The sequence below is a fragment of the Chelonia mydas genome, chromosome 2 (assembly GCF_015237465.2).
Source record: "Chelonia mydas isolate rCheMyd1 chromosome 2, rCheMyd1.pri.v2, whole genome shotgun sequence".
In the NCBI taxonomy this organism is placed as follows: domain Eukaryota; kingdom Metazoa; phylum Chordata; order Testudines; family Cheloniidae; genus Chelonia; species Chelonia mydas.
In genome coordinates, this window is record NC_057850.1 from 16763245 (window position 1) to 16781663 (window position 18419).

At 41.9% G+C, this 18419-nt stretch overlaps 1 protein-coding gene across 1 annotated transcript in view; it reads left to right on the plus strand.

Moving 5' to 3' along the window:
• The first annotated feature begins 2739 nt into the window (after nucleotides 1–2739).
• Nucleotides 2740–18419, plus strand: part of HHLA1 (HERV-H LTR-associating 1) — a 41024-nt gene continuing 25344 nt past the window's right edge. Inside the window, exons 1-12 of the mRNA XM_043541901.1 lie at nucleotides 2740–3086; nucleotides 4864–4923; nucleotides 6373–6453; nucleotides 6935–7018; nucleotides 7111–7194; nucleotides 8826–8909; nucleotides 10686–10742; nucleotides 10859–10945; nucleotides 12678–12770; nucleotides 14106–14333; nucleotides 16284–16355; nucleotides 16611–16718. Of these exons, the coding sequence (XP_043397836.1) occupies nucleotides 3011–3086; nucleotides 4864–4923; nucleotides 6373–6453; nucleotides 6935–7018; nucleotides 7111–7194; nucleotides 8826–8909; nucleotides 10686–10742; nucleotides 10859–10945; nucleotides 12678–12770; nucleotides 14106–14333; nucleotides 16284–16355; nucleotides 16611–16718 (1114 nt within the window). The 5' untranslated portion in view covers nucleotides 2740–3010. The remainder of the gene's footprint in view (nucleotides 3087–4863; nucleotides 4924–6372; nucleotides 6454–6934; nucleotides 7019–7110; nucleotides 7195–8825; nucleotides 8910–10685; nucleotides 10743–10858; nucleotides 10946–12677; nucleotides 12771–14105; nucleotides 14334–16283; nucleotides 16356–16610; nucleotides 16719–18419) is intronic.

The following is an 18419-nucleotide window of genomic DNA, read 5'->3' on the forward strand; positions in this document are numbered from 1 at the left end:
CTGGGTGCACTGTGAGAAACAAGTTTCAGAGTAGCAGCCGTGTTAGTCTGTATCCGCAAAAAGAAAAGGAGTCCTTGTGGCACCTTAGAGACTAACAAATTTATTTGAGCATAAGCTTTTGTGAGCTACAGCTCACTTCATCGGATGCATTCAGTGGAAAATACAGTGGGGAGATAGTATATACACAGAGAACATGAAACAATGGGTGTTACCATACACACTGTAACGAGAGTGATCAGGTGAGGTGAGCTATTACCAGCAGGAGAGAGAAAAAAAACCTTTTGTATGATAATCAAGGTGGGCCATTTCCAGCAGTTGAAAGTAAAACTATTTCCCCATGTTTATTTTCCCCCACTACTGTTCCTCACACGTTCTTGTCAACTGCTGGAAATGGCCCACCTTGATTATCACTACAAAAGGTTTTTCTTCTCTCCTGCTGGTAATAGCTCACCTTACCTGATCACTCTCCTTATAGTGTGTATGGTAACACCCATTGTTTCATGTTCTCTGTGTATATAAAATCTCCCTGCTGTATTTTCCACCACATGCATCTGATGAAGTGAGCGGTAGCTCACGAAAGCTTGTGCTCAAATAAATTTGTGAGAAACAAGTTGCATGCCATTCTAAAGAGCTCATGTGCCCCTGGAAACCAGGCAGCCTAGTGAGGGAGACTCCCTCCCTGAGCCACAAGACTCCCAAGCTATATTGTGTGGGTGAAGTAGTGAGTTTTTAGTTGTTACCGTCCCCAGAGGTCTTTTCCCCGCTGTCATATTGAAGCAGTTAATTTTGTTTCATGTTTGTTTATTTGGGAGACAGATTGAGCATGTAAAGGGAATTTGTTCTCCTTTTACCACAGTGAGCCTGCCTCAGGCATTCACTCAACGCACACAACAGAAAGAAATAAAACAGGAAACATCCTTGAGCCAATGGAATGGGGGAGTTTGGCTTAAATATTTGTGTTCAAATTATTTTTGCTTTTTAAACAAATTTGTCAAATCCTCTTAGGAGCGGAAGAGAGCAAAGAAACAAAAAGGAAACTTGTGTGTCACTGATGCTTGCTTTATGCACATGCTGTCCACAGGCTGCAGTAGGGACATGCGTCCCAAAGCATGCTTTGGGCTCTCACTTACCTTTCCTGCAGTGATATCTGGCTGGCAAATTCTGGTCTTTTTCCATCGGTTCTCTTTCACAGTGGATCAAGGCTACTTATGCTGTTTTAGACCCTGATTCAGCAAAACACTTAACCGTGTGCTTAATTTTAATCATGTGACTAGGGCCATTCTTAATATAATTATATAACATATTTGCAGATTAAAGCAACTTTTTGCCCACTGTGGCTAAACAAAGCCTCTTAACATTTAAAATTTAGCAAAACTCTTGCTAACGCATCTCTCTTCCCAACCCTCTGACCCTCCCAAAAAGACTGATTTGGGGTGGAGCAGCTCGGTACCACTCTCAGCACAGACAAGTGCCTTAAAAAACCCATTTGGCTCACCATACATAACTGCCCAACAAAAATGACCAGATGATGATGAAGTACAGTTTCTTAGACCTCCCTACTCAGCACATCTGCTCCCTGTTTGTACTCAGTCAGATCTGCTGACTTCAATGGGTTTCACTCTTCTTCACTCCTGTCAATTCTACAGACGCTATAAAACAATGGGACAGTAAACTGTTATTGGCTGCCTCATGCTTCATCAATAGAGTTGTTAACTAAGTTCCAAGTGCAGGGTCACCTGGCCAACCCCATTACCTTACTGTCTGCCTTCAGCTAAACCTGTGCCCAAAAGGTAATAGGCTTGGACAGGTGGTGGGGCAGGGTGGTCTGGATGATAGAATATTGGACTAAAATTTAGGAGACTAGATTCTATTTCTGTTTCTGCCATTGGCCAGCTGAGTGAACTTAGGCAAGTCATTTCACCTCTCTGTGCGTCAGTTTCTCCATCTGTTAAATGAGGATAATTCTGATATCCTCAGTAAAAAGCTTTGAGATTGACAAAAATGTGCTATATAAGAGCTAGGCATTATTATTGTTATTTATTAATGATAATGATTCATTAGCTAGAAAGAATTCAGCTTGACTCTCAGATCCCAGTTTGAGTTTGCAAGGCTAGCAGTTAGGAGAAACATCTTTCACTTGTAAGAGGAGTAAATGTAACATGGACACACTAAAAATGGAATCCCTCAGTACTATTTTTACAATAGAATCGTACTTCAACTATTTTCAGAATTTATTTTAGTTTCTAACAATTTAAATATCAGGATGACTGGGTTAATAGAAATGGTAATAATTTGTAATCAAACAGTATTATCCTGAGGCTAAGAAGAGTTCAGTATGTATTCTTACCGTTAACAATCAAGAACAGAGAAGGTTGCCATTGAACACTAAATTAGAAAAACTTTTGACTGCGTTTTCATGAAATCTTCCCCCCCAGAGTTTCAGCCAACGATGGAGCTGGCTGACATTTTCTGATACTGAAAAAACAGGCGGGGGATAAATTAAAAGAAAAGTTGTCAGAACTTCTTTCTCTTTTCCCCAACCAGCTCTAAGTATGAGTCTTTGAAACATCTGTAAACTGCAGTATTGACAGTCCCAATCATTCAAAAACCTTGAGTCAGTGCGCAAAATGTCATGAGGCTGAATAAAAAATCACAAATAAGAAGTTCTAGATTTTTGGTTTAGTTTGTTCATGGTTTTTGTTAGTTTGTTTGTTTGTTTTGATTTGGGTTTTTGTTTTTGCCTTCTGAGATTTTTTGCTTTCAGGTCACATTTTCTTAGCTTTTTCTCTGCAGTCACAAGGGTGAGAAACTTAGTTTTGTTTTGTTTTGTTTTTTCAAATAAAAGCCGAGATTCTCACGTGATTCTAGGATCTGGAGATTAAGAACAACACAAAATATTGCAAAAGTTGGAAACATTGAAACTGACAAATGCACTGGATCCATGTAGGCTCACCAAAATCTTGTTTCTTTCTCCTAAAACAGTTGAAGCGACTGGAAGTAGGTTTCCAAAATGCCATGGTTCCATCAGCATGTGCCTGTTAAATTGAGTACAGGATTTCTATGTCTCCTTCTCGTATGGAACTTGGGTAAGTGTGAAGTGTTTCTGAAACATCACTTTCACCTGCAATTTATTTTGATACATGATAAAGTAATTTCCCCAGCACATGCACTTTGATATTGCCCCGGGAACATCTAAAATGTTTTTCCCATCCACGAGTCTCAAAGCCAAAAGGACATGTCACCTAAGGGAGACACAAGATGCAGGCTGAGGCCAGGGTGCCTGATTCTCCGCTTCCTTAGGTAGTTAAAATGCTATTACTGGCTGAAATTCTGTGGCATCACCAGCTAGATAGGATGGGGTGACAAGTCCCACCTTTCCGAATGGGCCATCACTGAGACATATTGGCTCCAGTGACTAAGTTTTACCCCAAGTCCATAAAGCATTATTTCAATATAAATACATTATTCCTTAAATATTACCCGTGCAGGCATCTCACAATGACTGTGAATCTTGACAAGTTATGAGCTCTCTGTAGATATGTTATATATTTTTCTTTATGGATAAATAGATGTGTGTAAGATATGTGTTTGGTATAGTGCATTTTCAGGTCTGAGGAGAGATGTTTGCAAAGAATGAGACTTTGTGTCACAGAGGTGTTAGAACTAATTAACATACCAGAGAGGCCAGCAATTGGTCGGATTCACAATGAACCATCTTCTTGAGCCTGCCAGTGTAGTCCATGCCCGCTTTGTGTGGTGCTTTGACCCCTTCTAGTGCACCTAGACCATCTATAGAGTGATGAGTCTGTAACAGCATTGGCTTAGCGGGATCTGCCTTTTAGCTCATGCAGTAGAGGCTCATACACTAAGCTTCAGAGGTCCCAGATTCTATCCTACCTGCCTACAGGTCATTGGTGTTACACCAGGATTAAGGCAGAGAGGCATGTTGGCCTGAGAAATTTGCATTGATGCTGTCTGGGCCACATGTTCTGCAAATAAATGGAAGACTTCATTCTCCAGCACTGTTGCGCCTACCTCTGGAACATTACCATTCTTATGTATTATTTGTGTTATGGTTGTTTCTAGTGGCTCCAGCTGAGATCAGGGGCTCACTGTGCTGGGTATGGTTCAAACACAGGACAAGAGACAGTCCCTGCCTTGAAGAGTTTATAAGGCAAACAAAGGGAGTATTATTATTCCCCTTTCACAGACAGGGAACTGAGGGACAGAGAGATGAAGTAACTTGCCCAAGATAAAACAAGACATCTGTGGCAGTGCCAGGAATTGATTTCTGGAATCCCAGCCCAGCACCTTAGCTGTATGACTACCCAGAAGAAGCAGTAGCATATCAAATAGCATGCTTTGACTAATTAGCGTGCTTCTAGCTGTCACCGTTTTCAGGGTGGCATGCTGCATCATCCTTTGCATCTTATGGTTAATCGTGCTTGCAAGCCTGTCTCTAAATCTCTAGAACACTTTGTGGCTCTCTTCTTCCTTTGATTCCTATTAAAGGAAGTTATTCACTTGTATCAAGGGCCTGTTTCTGTACCACTGAAGTTGAAAGGTGTTAGGTTATTGACTTCACTGAAAGCAGGATCAGGCCCAGCGAGGGGGCAGGGGAGAGAAAAGCTAATTTCTTAACCTTTGTTCCTTTAAAAGCTAGGTCTTTCTTGTTGGCATATACACGCTCTGCTGCTGTTAGAAGTAACTTGTGGCTCTGCATGATGGACTAGCTCGCAGTACTATTGTCCAACCATTTCACAGCCATAACACTCTAGAGGAACAGAGAAACCCCTTGAGATTCCTGGTTGGTCATCTGAGTGGGAAAGTCATTTCTCAGATTTCACTTTCTCCATTTTACAGCTGCAGGCATAAAAGGAGAAAATAAGAAGGAGAAGAACGTGGCCGTGCTGGCTACTGCAGGTAAGGCCTGGCACATGGCTTCCGAAGTTACTCTGATTGTGTGGGGTTAAGTCTGAGTCAGAAGTACAGTAGCTAGCCCAATGGGCGCTACTTGGTGAGTGAACTCCTGTTCAGTAATTTCCACTCAGGAACTGCAGCCAGGCAAACCCTTCCACAGCCACTTTTCCCTACCGCTACCCTGCTAGAAACAACCACACCCCATTCCTGACACCTCACTCCCCTGAAAGCCTGGACAGTGACTCAGCAGCCATTTTCCTGGTTATCATGCAACCCGAAGACCACTCTTCTGCTGCTTCCTATGATATACGTCTTTCCATGAGCCTTCCCCTGATGTTGCTTACTCCCTCCTCCCAACTGTTGGTTCCCTCAGACTCTCTCATTCTCATCCTAACATGTACCCAAACCGGACACCGCTTCCAGCAGCTGGCACCCCCCTGACCATAGGCTACAATCCCATTTATGTTCCAGAAACCGTCCTGCTAACCTTATTTTATCTTATCGAGGAGGAGGAGTGGTTTGATTTCTATAGCACATGGTGTGGCTTCTATGTCTCTTCCTCGCTCCTAGTTGCTGCATTGTATGCACTGCAGCTTTCCTGTTGTTCTAAATACCCAAGTTTGGAACATGTTTGGTTCAGAGCTGGTCAAAAATGGGCAAGACATTGTCATAGACATTTTTTTCCCCCAACACTGATTTTTTTTCTGGCTTGGGTTTTTCATCCATGCCCCCGCCCCAATCCCACACCCTCCACCTCTGCCCTTTCCCTTGGTTGTTTAGTGGTCTTGTCTGAGCTAAACAAAACATTTTCTACAAAATTGTCAGTTAGAAAAAAGCCCTCGCAATTTTTGATCAGAAAATTTTCTCAAATTAAAAAAATTTGGCCAGATCTAGTTAGGTTATTCTCCTTGGCCAGTCAGGGCACCTCATTAAAATAGCTGAATCTTCATTCCAATTCTATGCAACATTGACAGGTGGAAATTTAACAGAAAATTTCTTCCAGATGAGTGTGGTTTATAAAGGGGCACCTGCTTCAATGCCACTTTAATGAAAATGTGTGTTGCCCGTTAATGGACTCCAACATCCTAGGATTTTGCTGAATAACCTGGCATCCACTGCAGAGCACTCAGGAACGCTGTCAAAAGTGCCTTTTAATTAGTGAATGCATATACAGTGCCCTGTCTTCCTTTTGACATAGCACTGCCCCTCCCGTTCTCACCTGATTCTAGTATCAGCCATTGCATTGCACTCATGGTATATTTAGCTTCTCAGAGTCACCACACATTGTTTTCTAGCCCTAATAAGCAATCTGATGTTTTCATTTTCCCAGAGATGACAGCATCTCACTGACTCACTTTATCAAAGTCATTTAGAGGAATATATACACAGCACATTGATAGGTTCCTAGCCCTGTCAAATGTCTGACATTCAGAAATGCTGCTTCTTTTTCAGAGCTGCCTGCCAAATCTGTTGATCTGGCTGCGATTAACCTGACTGAACTAGTGAATGGAATGTTAAATACAGCTCTCAAAGGTAACATGGTTGTGCTACAAAAGGATGTGAAGCATGTCGTGGACCGTCAGCTCCACATAAGTTGAAATACGGAGCTAAAGGAGTTAGGGGACAAAGCTGTAAAAATACACTATGGTATACTGCTGTATTTGGATGAGTTCCTGTAACATGGGGTGTGTGTGTGTGTGTGTGTAATTATTAACAAGGTGTCTTTAGAATGATCTCTTTGATTCACATTTGTTGTATCGCTCCTTCTTTCCTCCCCCCCCACATCTATTTTTGTACTGGCCTCTCTAGTTTTGTTTGCTTAAAATTAAAAATGATGATTTAAAATGATTTCTGCTAGATCACAATGAAAACAAAATTCAAATGCATCTGCCTACAGTCATTGTATGGTGTGATGTAGAAATAAAATCATGTCACTGTTATATCAGACTCAATAGTTGGGTTATAAATAAATAACCCACTGAAGTCATTAATAGATATGCACATTTTTCTGCAGGTACCAAAAAATTCTTCTCTCTGCTGAGCATTACCTCTTACAGCTCATTTGCCTTCCACAAAGTTTCGGTCGCCATTTATAACAGTGGGTACCATACCGTTTTATTCTCCTCTCAAATGCATTTTTGTAGAAGGTGAATCCGTCAAGATTTCAGTTTCCACTGTCCCTCTTTGCAGTTTCTAACCTGAAAAATGTTGACCCCAGCAAGTTCCCTATGAGGTATTGCTACTGTTTAAACAACATGACAAATGACTTAACAGGTGGGTGCAAAAGCAGTCTGACTGAGAGTGGGCTGGCGTTTGAGTGTGTTTAAGCCAAATTGTTTCCATTTGAGCAGCAGGTTCTCAGCCCCAGTCCTGAAACTTTCTTCACGAGAGTGTTGTAGTCACGTTGAAGTCAAAAGCCATGGTAAGTGGCCACTCTGAAGCACTGGAGAGACTCAGTGAACTGAGCACCAGAAGACCGCTCCCTGCTGGCAGCCCTGGAAAGGAGCTGTCAGCCAAGCAGGCAAGATGAGTTGCCACTGGGGAAAAAAACCTGCATTTCTTCATAGGGAATGCAAGGGGAAAGAGGGAAAGACAGCCCCTCTAGAGCCTCCCAGCAATATCTGATATCTGTGGGTTCAATTTTATAGTACAATTTAGCTTCTCTAGTTGCTCTCAGTTCCCTGGAGATATCCAGGAGTTCCTCCAGGCCCAAGCCTGCAGTAACCCCTCTAAGCCCAGAGGTGGGGAAGGAGCAAAAGAGGACTGGGGTCTATATAGGGCAGTTTAGTGGGGTGAGAAGCTCCATTGCACAAATTCCCCCCACCTCCTCTGAGCACTGTTCAAATTCCAGAATGGGTATGAGGCCACTTTTTCCCCATTTTGTGCACCTGGCCATTTCCCAGCACTGGTGACTTGGCATCCAGCTGTGTTACAGAGTCATTTGGCACTTCCGTGCCCCTTGTTCTTGCACAAACCTGAGCACGGCTCTGGGCCGGTACAGTGTCCCAGCTGTGACATATGAAAAGGATATTCCACGATCCTGGTTATTTCTTCTACTTTTGGGGGCTAGGACCCACATCTGTACATATGCATGTGCAGCACCTCGCACAATGGGATCCCTGTGCACCATGTGGGAACTCTGGGCACTACCATAATAATTATTATTTATTTATTATTTGTATTGTGATAGCCCGTCAGGGCACTCCTCATGGACCATGGGCACATTGTGCTAGGCATGGTACAAACACAAAACAAAACGGCGTCTATGAGTTTGCAAGCAAAGTAATAAAAGGTTTGGATGATAAAAAACCAGAAGTTTGGGGAAAGGGAATAACACTACAAATTAAAGGCCACGGGGGCTAAGCTTACATTTGTGGCCTGTATTTCCTATCTCTTGCTGATTTCCTAAGGCAAGTTACACAAGTTCACTGTAATATAAATGCCATGTACTGAAAAGCTGCTAAAATTGATACTGCAGTGTTGGCTCTAAATGTGATTTTCTCTTCATTGTAGAGGGCCAGTGAAGGCCTCTGCGTCACATAAGTCTTATTTTGGGAGTTTATGTAGCACCTAAGTGGGATTCCAGTGGCACATAGGCCATGTACAGATAAGAAAACATTCCCCTGTATGCAGTATTTAATCTCTGTGTTATACTTCAGAGCATTCCTACTGATAAGCATTTGAGTCCAAGTTCAGCAAAGTATTTAAGTTTGTAGTTAAATCCATCCCTATTCAGCAAAGCACTTAAGCCCATACGTAACTTTAAGCCCATTCTTAATTACCACTGAAATCAAAGGCAAAGCACGTGCCTAAAAGTGAAGCACATACGTAAGTGCTTTGCTGAACAGGGATGGACTACTGGATTGGGGCCTTGGATTGTAAACCTGCTCTGTTTTGTCTTCTAGATTTTACAGCTTTACTTGTTGATATTATTGGAAACTCCACCAGTTACCTCACAGAAATTTTCAAATCCACCTCTATCGTCTCAGGTGTGCATTTCTTTTTATCATTGTTCTGTTCCCTCCTGGAACATAAAAAGGACATGTTATAAACACTAAGGTGGTAGCTAACCCCACTGCTTCATCAGCAGTATTGACCTCACCAGAATAGGGGCTGCAACTGTAAACCAAATCACCTTGAGAAAATATTTTTATTAAAACTCTGTTTCATAATGTAATGAATTACTGTCAGAGTCTTTGTAACATATGACCAAAAATGTAAAGGGATTAATTTCGGGCTGGATTAAGGTTCCCTTAGTCAACTTTAGTATCACATTCCACAAATAGTCCTTCAAACTTCCTCCACTAGTACTTATTGACTTCAATGGGACAGGGGGTAGCAATGTTGCCTAGTGCATAGAGCACTGGACTGAGACTCCAAAGACATGGCTTCTAGTCCCAGCTCCGCCACTGACCTGCTGGGTGATCTTCAGCTAGTCACTTCATCTCTGTGTGCCTCAGTTTCCCCACCGGTAGACTGGTGCTTTGATATGCCTTTACAGGTGCGTTGAGATCTACTGATTATAAAGCACTGGATATTATTTATTATTATTATTACTATTACTGCTCCTGGTGTAAGGTACTATTCAACTTGAGTATATGTATCAGAATCTGGCCCAAAATGTGGGACTAACTTTTCCTGAGTATTTTTAGAGGCTAAATATCCCTTTGAAAATTATTTGATTTGGTTGTTACCCTTAAAATCCTGTGAATTGCCTTATATAACTCAGAGTCAGATTCTGACACCTTTCCTTACATCTGGTAGCAATTTACTCCACAAGGAATCCCACTGACTTTAAAGAGACTGCTCAGCTGAGCTACTGCACATCAACTTGACTAAGGACTGCATAATCAAAGCTTAAATAATATTACCTTAAAATTGCAGAATTTCCTAACTATATTGACAGACAGATTAATAGGAATACTTCAAATTCTGAGGTGCAGTTATTTGGTAATTTTGTAAAAATAATTGTTGATTTATTATTTGCTATTTAAAAAAACTGTACATTTGGGAGTGAACCAGACTCAAGAAAGGACTCTTCCAACCTAGGCTCCTCTTATACTGGTGAGTAGCTATTAGAGCTGGTTTGAAATGGGGATTTTTTTTGTGGAAAATTTGGACAAAAAAGGGGAAAAAATCAAATTTGGTCTATTTTTTGGAGGACATTTGAATACTGAAAAATTTCATCCAGAAACCAAAATACTTCAGCTGAAAACAAAAATATTTTCATTTGGAAATGCTGTCACGATGCCTCATGGGAGCTGTAGTTCAGATGTCTTATGTTCCCATTGTCCTGCATAAGGTGGACTCCCTGGTTGGACTCTATCTTCTATGAGGCACAACCATCTCCCCTCTTGGACAATAGAGGCAATACATCATGGGGAGTCCCTGCACATAGTGCATCATGGGAGATGTAGTTCACAAGGAGGAGTCTAGCTCATAGAGGAGAAAGGGAACATGAGGCACCTACACTACAATTCCTATAAGACACCACAGAGGCATATTCAAATCAAAATATTTCAGTTTTTGAATGGAAATATCTTGCTTCTTTGAAGAAAATTGAAATATTCTATAGAAAGCAGGCACTTTTGTGCAAAATTTCATGTAGTCGAAAACCGAATTTTCTGTCAAAAACGAAATTTGGATTGAGATTTTTCAACTAGCTCTAGTAGTCACCCCTACTAGGTGGATTTTGACTCCATGATTTCAACTCCTTTAAAGTACTCTAATAAAAAGCATTTGATCTACATTTGTTTTCCTTTCAGTGAGTCAGAGCAATGATTCAGACTGTATCTATATCTGCGTGATGGCAGGCCGAATAGGTAAATGTAGAACTTATCCCTTTTGAGAATATAACCCTTTACACTTACAGCACTGATTGAATCAAGAATCTACTGCTTTAATCCCCTTTTTTATTTCTGTGCATGTATTTTTGCAGGCAGAAATATGTCTGACTTTTGGGAAATGATAGAGAAGTCTCCTGTTATTAATTACACATTTTCCAGTAATATGTCTGCGCTCCTGGGTGAGTACATCCTGAAGGAATAAATGAACAACAACATGTTTTCTTGTTACCACTGCAATGAATGCAGAGATTTACTTGTCTGTTTATACTACATATTAACCACAGGAAACTGTGTATGAGTTAAATGCAACACTGGCACATCACCACATTTAGGGTCAGATCCATTATCCACTGAAGGCAAAACTTCTAATGATTTCAGTGGATGCAGTGTCTGGCCCAGGGCTGGACTTACACCCTTGGCACAGCATCTTCAGAACCCCCCTGCCTACAGCTGACCTTCGTGTGGCACACAGTTTTAGAAAGGTAAGGCATTTTCCCTAGAATGCCAGCACCCCTAGGTACATGCCTATTGTGCCTAATTGGAAATCCAGCCCTGGTCTGACCTTTATGACCTAATCCAAAACTCACTGAAGTCAATGGGAGTCTTCCAATTGACTTCAATGGGTTTTCAATCAGGCCCTTAAATGGAGATAGGTACTGAGCATACCCATAGCCCTTTGACTTCCTTGGGGATTGTAGATTTTCAACTCCTTATAGGATTTGACTCTACAGCACTGCTAAGACCTTGAATTTGCTCTCAGAAAGCACAAATAATTAGAAGAAAATAATATGAAGATTGATTAGATGTTCATCTAATGTGTTATCCTTTGAGGGTGGTCTTAAGTGCCTGGTGTAAGATTTAGGAAGTGTCTGGTTTGCTTACTGAGAGAAAAGAAGCCAGAGATGTATATTTCTAATTTGGATACAAAAGCAAAGTCATTTAGGGGAAAGGTGTTGCATTTACCCCAATTGGAGATATGGTGGGGAATTTGTACATCTCTCTGAAAGGTGGGAAATAATGGAGAGGTGAAATGCTGGGACAATGTTTAGGGGCAGAAAAGGAAAATATTTTCTTCTATGCACCACATGAGTGTGGTGTGTGAGAGGTAGGTGTAGTCATGACCCCATGAGCTATGTCTTCTCTAGATGTTTGGAGGGCCTAAGATGTGGATGGGGGGTGAGGGAGCTAGCATTCTATCTAGCAGTGAACTTGTCAGTCGCTTCAGTCCAGTCTCTTCCTATAGAGATGAATAGATGATATTTGGTATCTACTATATTCTGTAAGGTTTGTAAGCTACTTGTGTTCATTCCATAGATACACATCTGGGAAAGTAAATCTAGGTGAATTTCCCCAAAATAACAAACACTTGTGTGAAAATAGGATCTCCAGAGCTGTGAACGATCAGTACCGAAACCACAGAACTCTACTGCACTTGATTTAAAGGACTAACTCCATTAGCTCTCAGCAGTAATAAGCTGTTATCGTCTATGTGAGCTAGCCACTAGAGGGGGATAAGATACATTTGGCCAGTTGCTACAGCAAGACCTGTTGTGGTAACCTAAACTGCATGGTAGATTGAGCTACACCTAAAATGTTGACCTCGTGCAGCCACTGGTGAATTGGTCTTCTGCTCAATATGAACATCACAAATATTATAAGTGAAGTCAATGGGAATTTTACCTGTGCAGGATAAAGTCCAAGAAAATTATTTCTCCTATTTAACAAAACAGTAAAAACATATAGACATTTTGCCCAATAGCTACTTTTCTTTCAAAGACAATGGTTGTTTCTCTTACACCAGAACTCAATCTAAACCCATGTGTTTGATTTACATATCCAAATGCTATCAAATTTGTTTTGGATTCTGAGCATGGCACGATACAACTAACTCTAACTTTTACTAACTAAAAGATATAGACTCAATTCTTCCCAGCTTAATGACCTTACGAGAAGACCCTGACAAGATTGCGGATGAGCCCCCTGAAGACATTTGGACATTTAAAAGTATGCAAGTATCCTCAGAGCTAAATATTTAATCTCCTGGGCTGACTAGTTGAAATGCATTTCTGTTTCTTATTTGGTTCGCACCACTGTGTGCATGGTGTAGTACAAAATCTAGAGGAAAGCACAGCATTTTCCTAAAGCACAAGATATGTAAACTGGAGAAACATTACACATCAGGCTAATAGTGTGTGATTGGGGATTCGAAGTTCTGTGCACAAAGTGGCCCAAAGCTTTTTTTTTAAATAACTTCATTGTTCACAGAAGAAGTGTCTTACGGAGGGATGTGAATTAAGGAAACGTGGTTGCAGGGCATGTGAGATGGAGGAGACAGTTCAAGATGCTTCCCAAATCTCACGCATTCTCCCCATAAACCCCTCCTTCTCACCAGTCTGTCTCCTCTTTCTCTATCTAACTATCGAAGGTAATTACATGGCCTCCATTACTGTAGTATCTCACAGTTTTCAATGTATTTATCCTCAAAATACCTTGTGAGGTAGGGAAGAGCTATTTATCCCCATCTTACAAATAGGGAACGAATGCACAGAGAGGCTAAGTGACTCCCAAGGAGAGACAGGAGGTCTGTGGCAGAGCTGGGATTTGAACCACATCTGCCAAGTGCTAGGCCAGGGCCCAAGCTACTGGACCATCTTTTCTCTCCCAGCTATCTCTAAATATTCATCTTTTTCCTTCTCACAGACGTTTCCTCTTTATCCCCAAACCCTTTCCCTTTCCAGGTCTCTCAAGCCTCTCACACCAAACCTTCACTGTCTTTCACATTCCAAGTCTCAACTCCCTCCACCCAATTTCCCCAATCCTCAAATCCCACTTTCTGCCCTCCCTCTCCCACCAAACTCATCCCTCTTCTTTTCCCCCACATGCCCTTCACATGATCCCACTCCTTAACCCTCACCTCTTAGCTCAGCAGTAGAGCTGGTTAGGAAATGATAGAATTATTTTCTAGGGGGAAAAAAAACTGAAAAAATAACATTTAATTTTCCCTTTTTTTTTTTTTTTTTTTACAATAAACAGAAAACTTTTCAGTAAAATGTTTGTTTTTGAAAACTTTTTTTTTCCATTCAGAAAACAGAAAATGTTGAATAAAATGAAATTGTACCATGCATCCATCTCTCCCCTGACCTCGCTAACAAGGTTGAGCCGTTGCTATTCAACGTGTTCTAGGAATTGATAGGTTTTACCATATGTACTCTAGACATGTTCCCCAAAGTGTTATGTTCACCATTTTCTGGATGTTTTGGCTTTGGCTGTGCTGCACTAGAAGTGTACATCAATGTGCAATCAGATAACAAAATCCTTCCTGTTCTTTTATGGCTTTAGCGACCAGGATGCCTTCCTGGGAACAGACTGTTGCATGGAAAGGAGATGAAATCCTATCTACAAGATTTCCCACATGGCCAAAGACTGTTGGTTTGAAAGGATCTGGATTTCCAATTCTACAGCTGCCCTTGTGGTTACAGACAGATGCTTCAAAAGGACATGGCACTACAAGGCCGTCTCCTACTACCATGGAAAGTGATGATATTTTACCCCAAATACAGCCATCAAGTGAGTTCAGAGAATGGTCTGCTGTGATCAGATGCCTGGGAACATAAGGGGCTCTCACTCACTCAGCAGACTATGTCCTTTGCTTATACATCTTCAGTGAGGCTTAAAGGCCAAATCTTGCTCAGGTGATCACTCAGCTTGTCCTCCCTGCCTGTGTAGGGCGTGCATTGGAACAGCAGCTGTGGAGTGATTCTTCAGGCACTCTGTAGCCCGGGGAAATTATTCTTTCTTGGCCCAACTTCCTACCCTCTGTAGAGCTATTCAGGGGCTGTGTGCTGGAAGGAGAATGTGGGCTTAACAGGATGGGGAAAGGAGAGAAAAACAGCTCCTCTTAGATCCAACCATGGATTTTCTGTGGCCCCCAATCCACTGAAATGTTACTTCCTGCGGAAAAGCATCAAGCTTGAACTTGCTGCCATCTTGAGAAAACAGTCCTCGCATTCAACAAATTACATCAGCCCTGGCCTATCCCCGTCATTTTCAGGGAGCAGCCAGCTCAGATAGTGTCATAGGGGTGCAAAGAACAATAGAAACTCTTCTTCTGACCCGCCAGACATCAAACACCCCAGCCTGTACCCGAAAATCTGAGCATAAGAAGGGAAGAGAAGCGAGTCAGGTTCATGGTACCTCAAAAGGCCAAATGAGAACTAGTGTGGACATACAAGGGCACAGTTTGCCCACCCTGAGATCAAAGCTCCCACAAACATCATCAGCATCCAGTACATGTAACTTTTTGCTTCCATACATGTCAAAGTTGAAACATTTCAAGTCAGATGAGGAAAGAGCTTGAGCCATGATTTTCAAAAGTGACGAGTGAATTTTCATGGAGATGGTTTGATTTCGATTAAATTGTAACAGAATTGGCACACACATACCTGGTTTCCTGCCAGTTTTCCCTTCCTGCTCTTTGCCAGCCCTCCTGGGGGGCTAATGGGGAACCGAGAGCCTGGAAGCCATGGCTCCCAAGCACTGTCGCTTCCAGCCCAGTTGGGGACAGTGGGCTTCCAAGGTCAGGGGCTCTGGGGCAGCCCACCATGCAGGTTCCCCATGAACTGGAGCCCCAGGGCTTCAAAGGCCTCCTGGTGGACTGCCCTGGAGCTGGGGCACCATTCTCTTTCACAGAGAAATTCTAAACTTTTGGTTTTCCTTCCAAATTGGAACAAAAACTAATTTTGAAATATGAAGTGCCTCCACGAAATGGAATGGCCTTTCTCCATGCAGCTCTAGTCTCAAGTTGGACATGCAAAAAATCACTAGATGTTTTTGAAAATCTAGTCCATGATTCTTTCCCATAAACATATATTATGTGACTCGTATTGAATTAGCTCCGAAATCTGGCTGGACAGTTTAATATACGTTCTTTGTTTCTGCAGTGGGTACATCTTCACCAATGCCTTCTGTCTCTGCTGAACAAAGGCAGGATTTGCCGAAACCTCTTCCTCTTTCTAGTGAGGAGATTTCATCATTGTAGGGGAGCTACATACAATTATTGGGACTGTCCTACCGCAGCTACTTACCCAAAGGCCTCCATGCTCCTGACTCTTTCTTCTGCCTTCTTCACTCCACGCGCACCACTTAGCTATCAGCCCACTTTCTGACAGGTTTCAGAGTAGCAGCCGTGTTCTTCTCATGCCTGGGCCTGCTGTCACGGCGCCTTGTATGCCTGGAATGCCCTCTCTGACATGCTCCCAGCCATTTGAATTATGCCAGGGGGCGTATTGTAAATCCTTGTCTACTCACAACTAGTTCATGACCTGCCAAAACCTTGGGACTAACAATATGCATGTTGAACTTCACCCTTCATCATCTCCCCATATTTTATATGCTGTCTAGTTCAAGAGGGACAGGAGTCCTGTGTCTTTATCTGTCTATAGCGCACCAAGCATGCTGTTGGCATTATACAAGAAAGAAATAATAACTATTGAAATGTGTTTGGTTTTGTTCCCATAGCTGAAATGTATCCATTCTGGACACAGCCAGCTTCTCCTGAAGTAACCAAAGTATCTATCCAAACAGAGTCGGGTAAGTTTATTTCCTATGTACAAGAACGAGGTTGTTCTGAGATAACCAGTAAAGAATGCTGCCTGGTACATTTATGATAAAGGAATTAATTAATTTGTCCCTGTATGTGGGCTTATACATACACACATATATAAGCAGATGGTTTGTCAAATGTGTAATTTTATGTGGTCTACTGATCCTTTACTGAACCTGCCATATGTTTCTATTAAAATGCCAAGGCCTGTTGTATTCTTTTCCTTCCTTCATTTATAACAGATCTGCCTTCATTATTGTTGTCTACCCCTGTATTCAAGCCTGAAGTGTTACCAAAACTGCATACAGCTTCCAGTAAGTACCTGCTCTCTGAGCAGCAAAAAAATGGAGGTACTGACAAAATACACTTGCTCAGATTTTCCAATGTGAAAAGGACAGATGTGTTTTAAATATGTGACAATATGTCATATTTTGAGGTTACATATATTTGTGCGCTCCCATATATAAAATGGGCCACTTTCACTTTGGTTCCATTTGTGAGTCATATAATGCTAATATACAAAACATGTTACTAAAAAGGCATTCACCTATGTCAGGGGTTCTCAAACTGGGGGTCAGGACCCCTCAGGGGGTCATGAGGTTATTATATGGGGGGTTGCAAGCTGTCAGTCTCCACCCTAAACCCCGCTTTGCCTCCAGCATTTATAATGGTGTTAAATATATAAACAAGTGTTTTTAATTTATAAGGGGGGTCGCACTCAGAGGCTTGCTATGTGAAAGGGGTCACCAGTACTACAAAAGTTTGAGAAACACTGATGTGTTACATGTGTTGGTTTTAACTTTGGGGAGAATCTGAAAACTCCCTTAGCCAAAAGAAAATAGCATGCTTCAAATACTCTTACTAATAAAAGTCAATCCCTGTTGCTTTACACACAACATGTAATCTAGAGAAAGAAAATCAAGACTGTTTACCAGTCCAGCAGTCCCTAAGCCTCAGGATGTGGCCAACCTCTTTTGGTGATGTAAATATCGACAAATCAAGGATGCCTGTCAGGGGCTAGGTTTTCACAAGATTAGGTGCAGGCTTGGTATGTAGCTCAGGTCACAAGAATCACAATAGGTGCTGAGTACTTTTGAAAATCTGGGCCCTATTTAGATGCCTAGAAGGAGCTCTCTTGAAAAATCTGGGCCCAACTGTGGGTGCTGAACCCATGAACATCTGGCCCTGAGCTCTTTTGGAAATTAGCCCCAAGTCATCTAGTCCAGAGCTGACAATTGAAAAGCATAATAGCTTAGAAGTAGACTTAGGCTAAACTGCATAGCAAGTCAAGTTAAATCCTTAAACATGATTCAGGGAGCAGAAGGAAACTTCTGCTTCTAAACACAACAGCAGCCAGAAATATAAGAAATCTGACAGATGTTTGCCAGTGCTTATCATAGGAAATAAATAAACATTTGTGCTCTTGGTGTGGACAGCTCTATCCATTATACCGTATGCTTAAGATAGAAAGAAACATGTTGAGTGTGACTGTTGAAGTGGAAAAGAAAAAGCAACTATGGCCACATCTTGCCATCCTTTTTTTAAGCATAACTCCCATTGACTTCAGTAAGAGTGTGATGCATGGGTATGACTCTTAGGCCTGGTCTACACTAAGGGGGAAAATGATCTAAGTTACGCAACTTCAGCTACGTGAATAGCGTAGCTGAGGTAGACGTACTTAGATCTACTTACCGCGGTGTCTTCACTGCGGTAAGTCAATGGCTGACACTCTCCCGTCAACTCCACCTGCGCCTCTCGCCCTGGTGGGGTACCGGTGTTGACAGGAGAGCGCTCAGCGGTCGATTTATCGCATCTAAACTAAATGTGATAAATCGACCCCCGCTGGATTGATCGCAGCCCGTTGATCCAGCAGGTAATGTAGAAAAGCCCTTAGAATAGTAACATAAACTCATAACAAACATAAAGACTTAAGCCAACATCCCATTCCATTTCAATTAACCCACATTCCAAACCCCATCCTGTCTTCCTACCATGCAACTATTTAGGCAGGGGTGTGTGGATCCACACTTTCTCCAAGTTCAGGAGTGAGG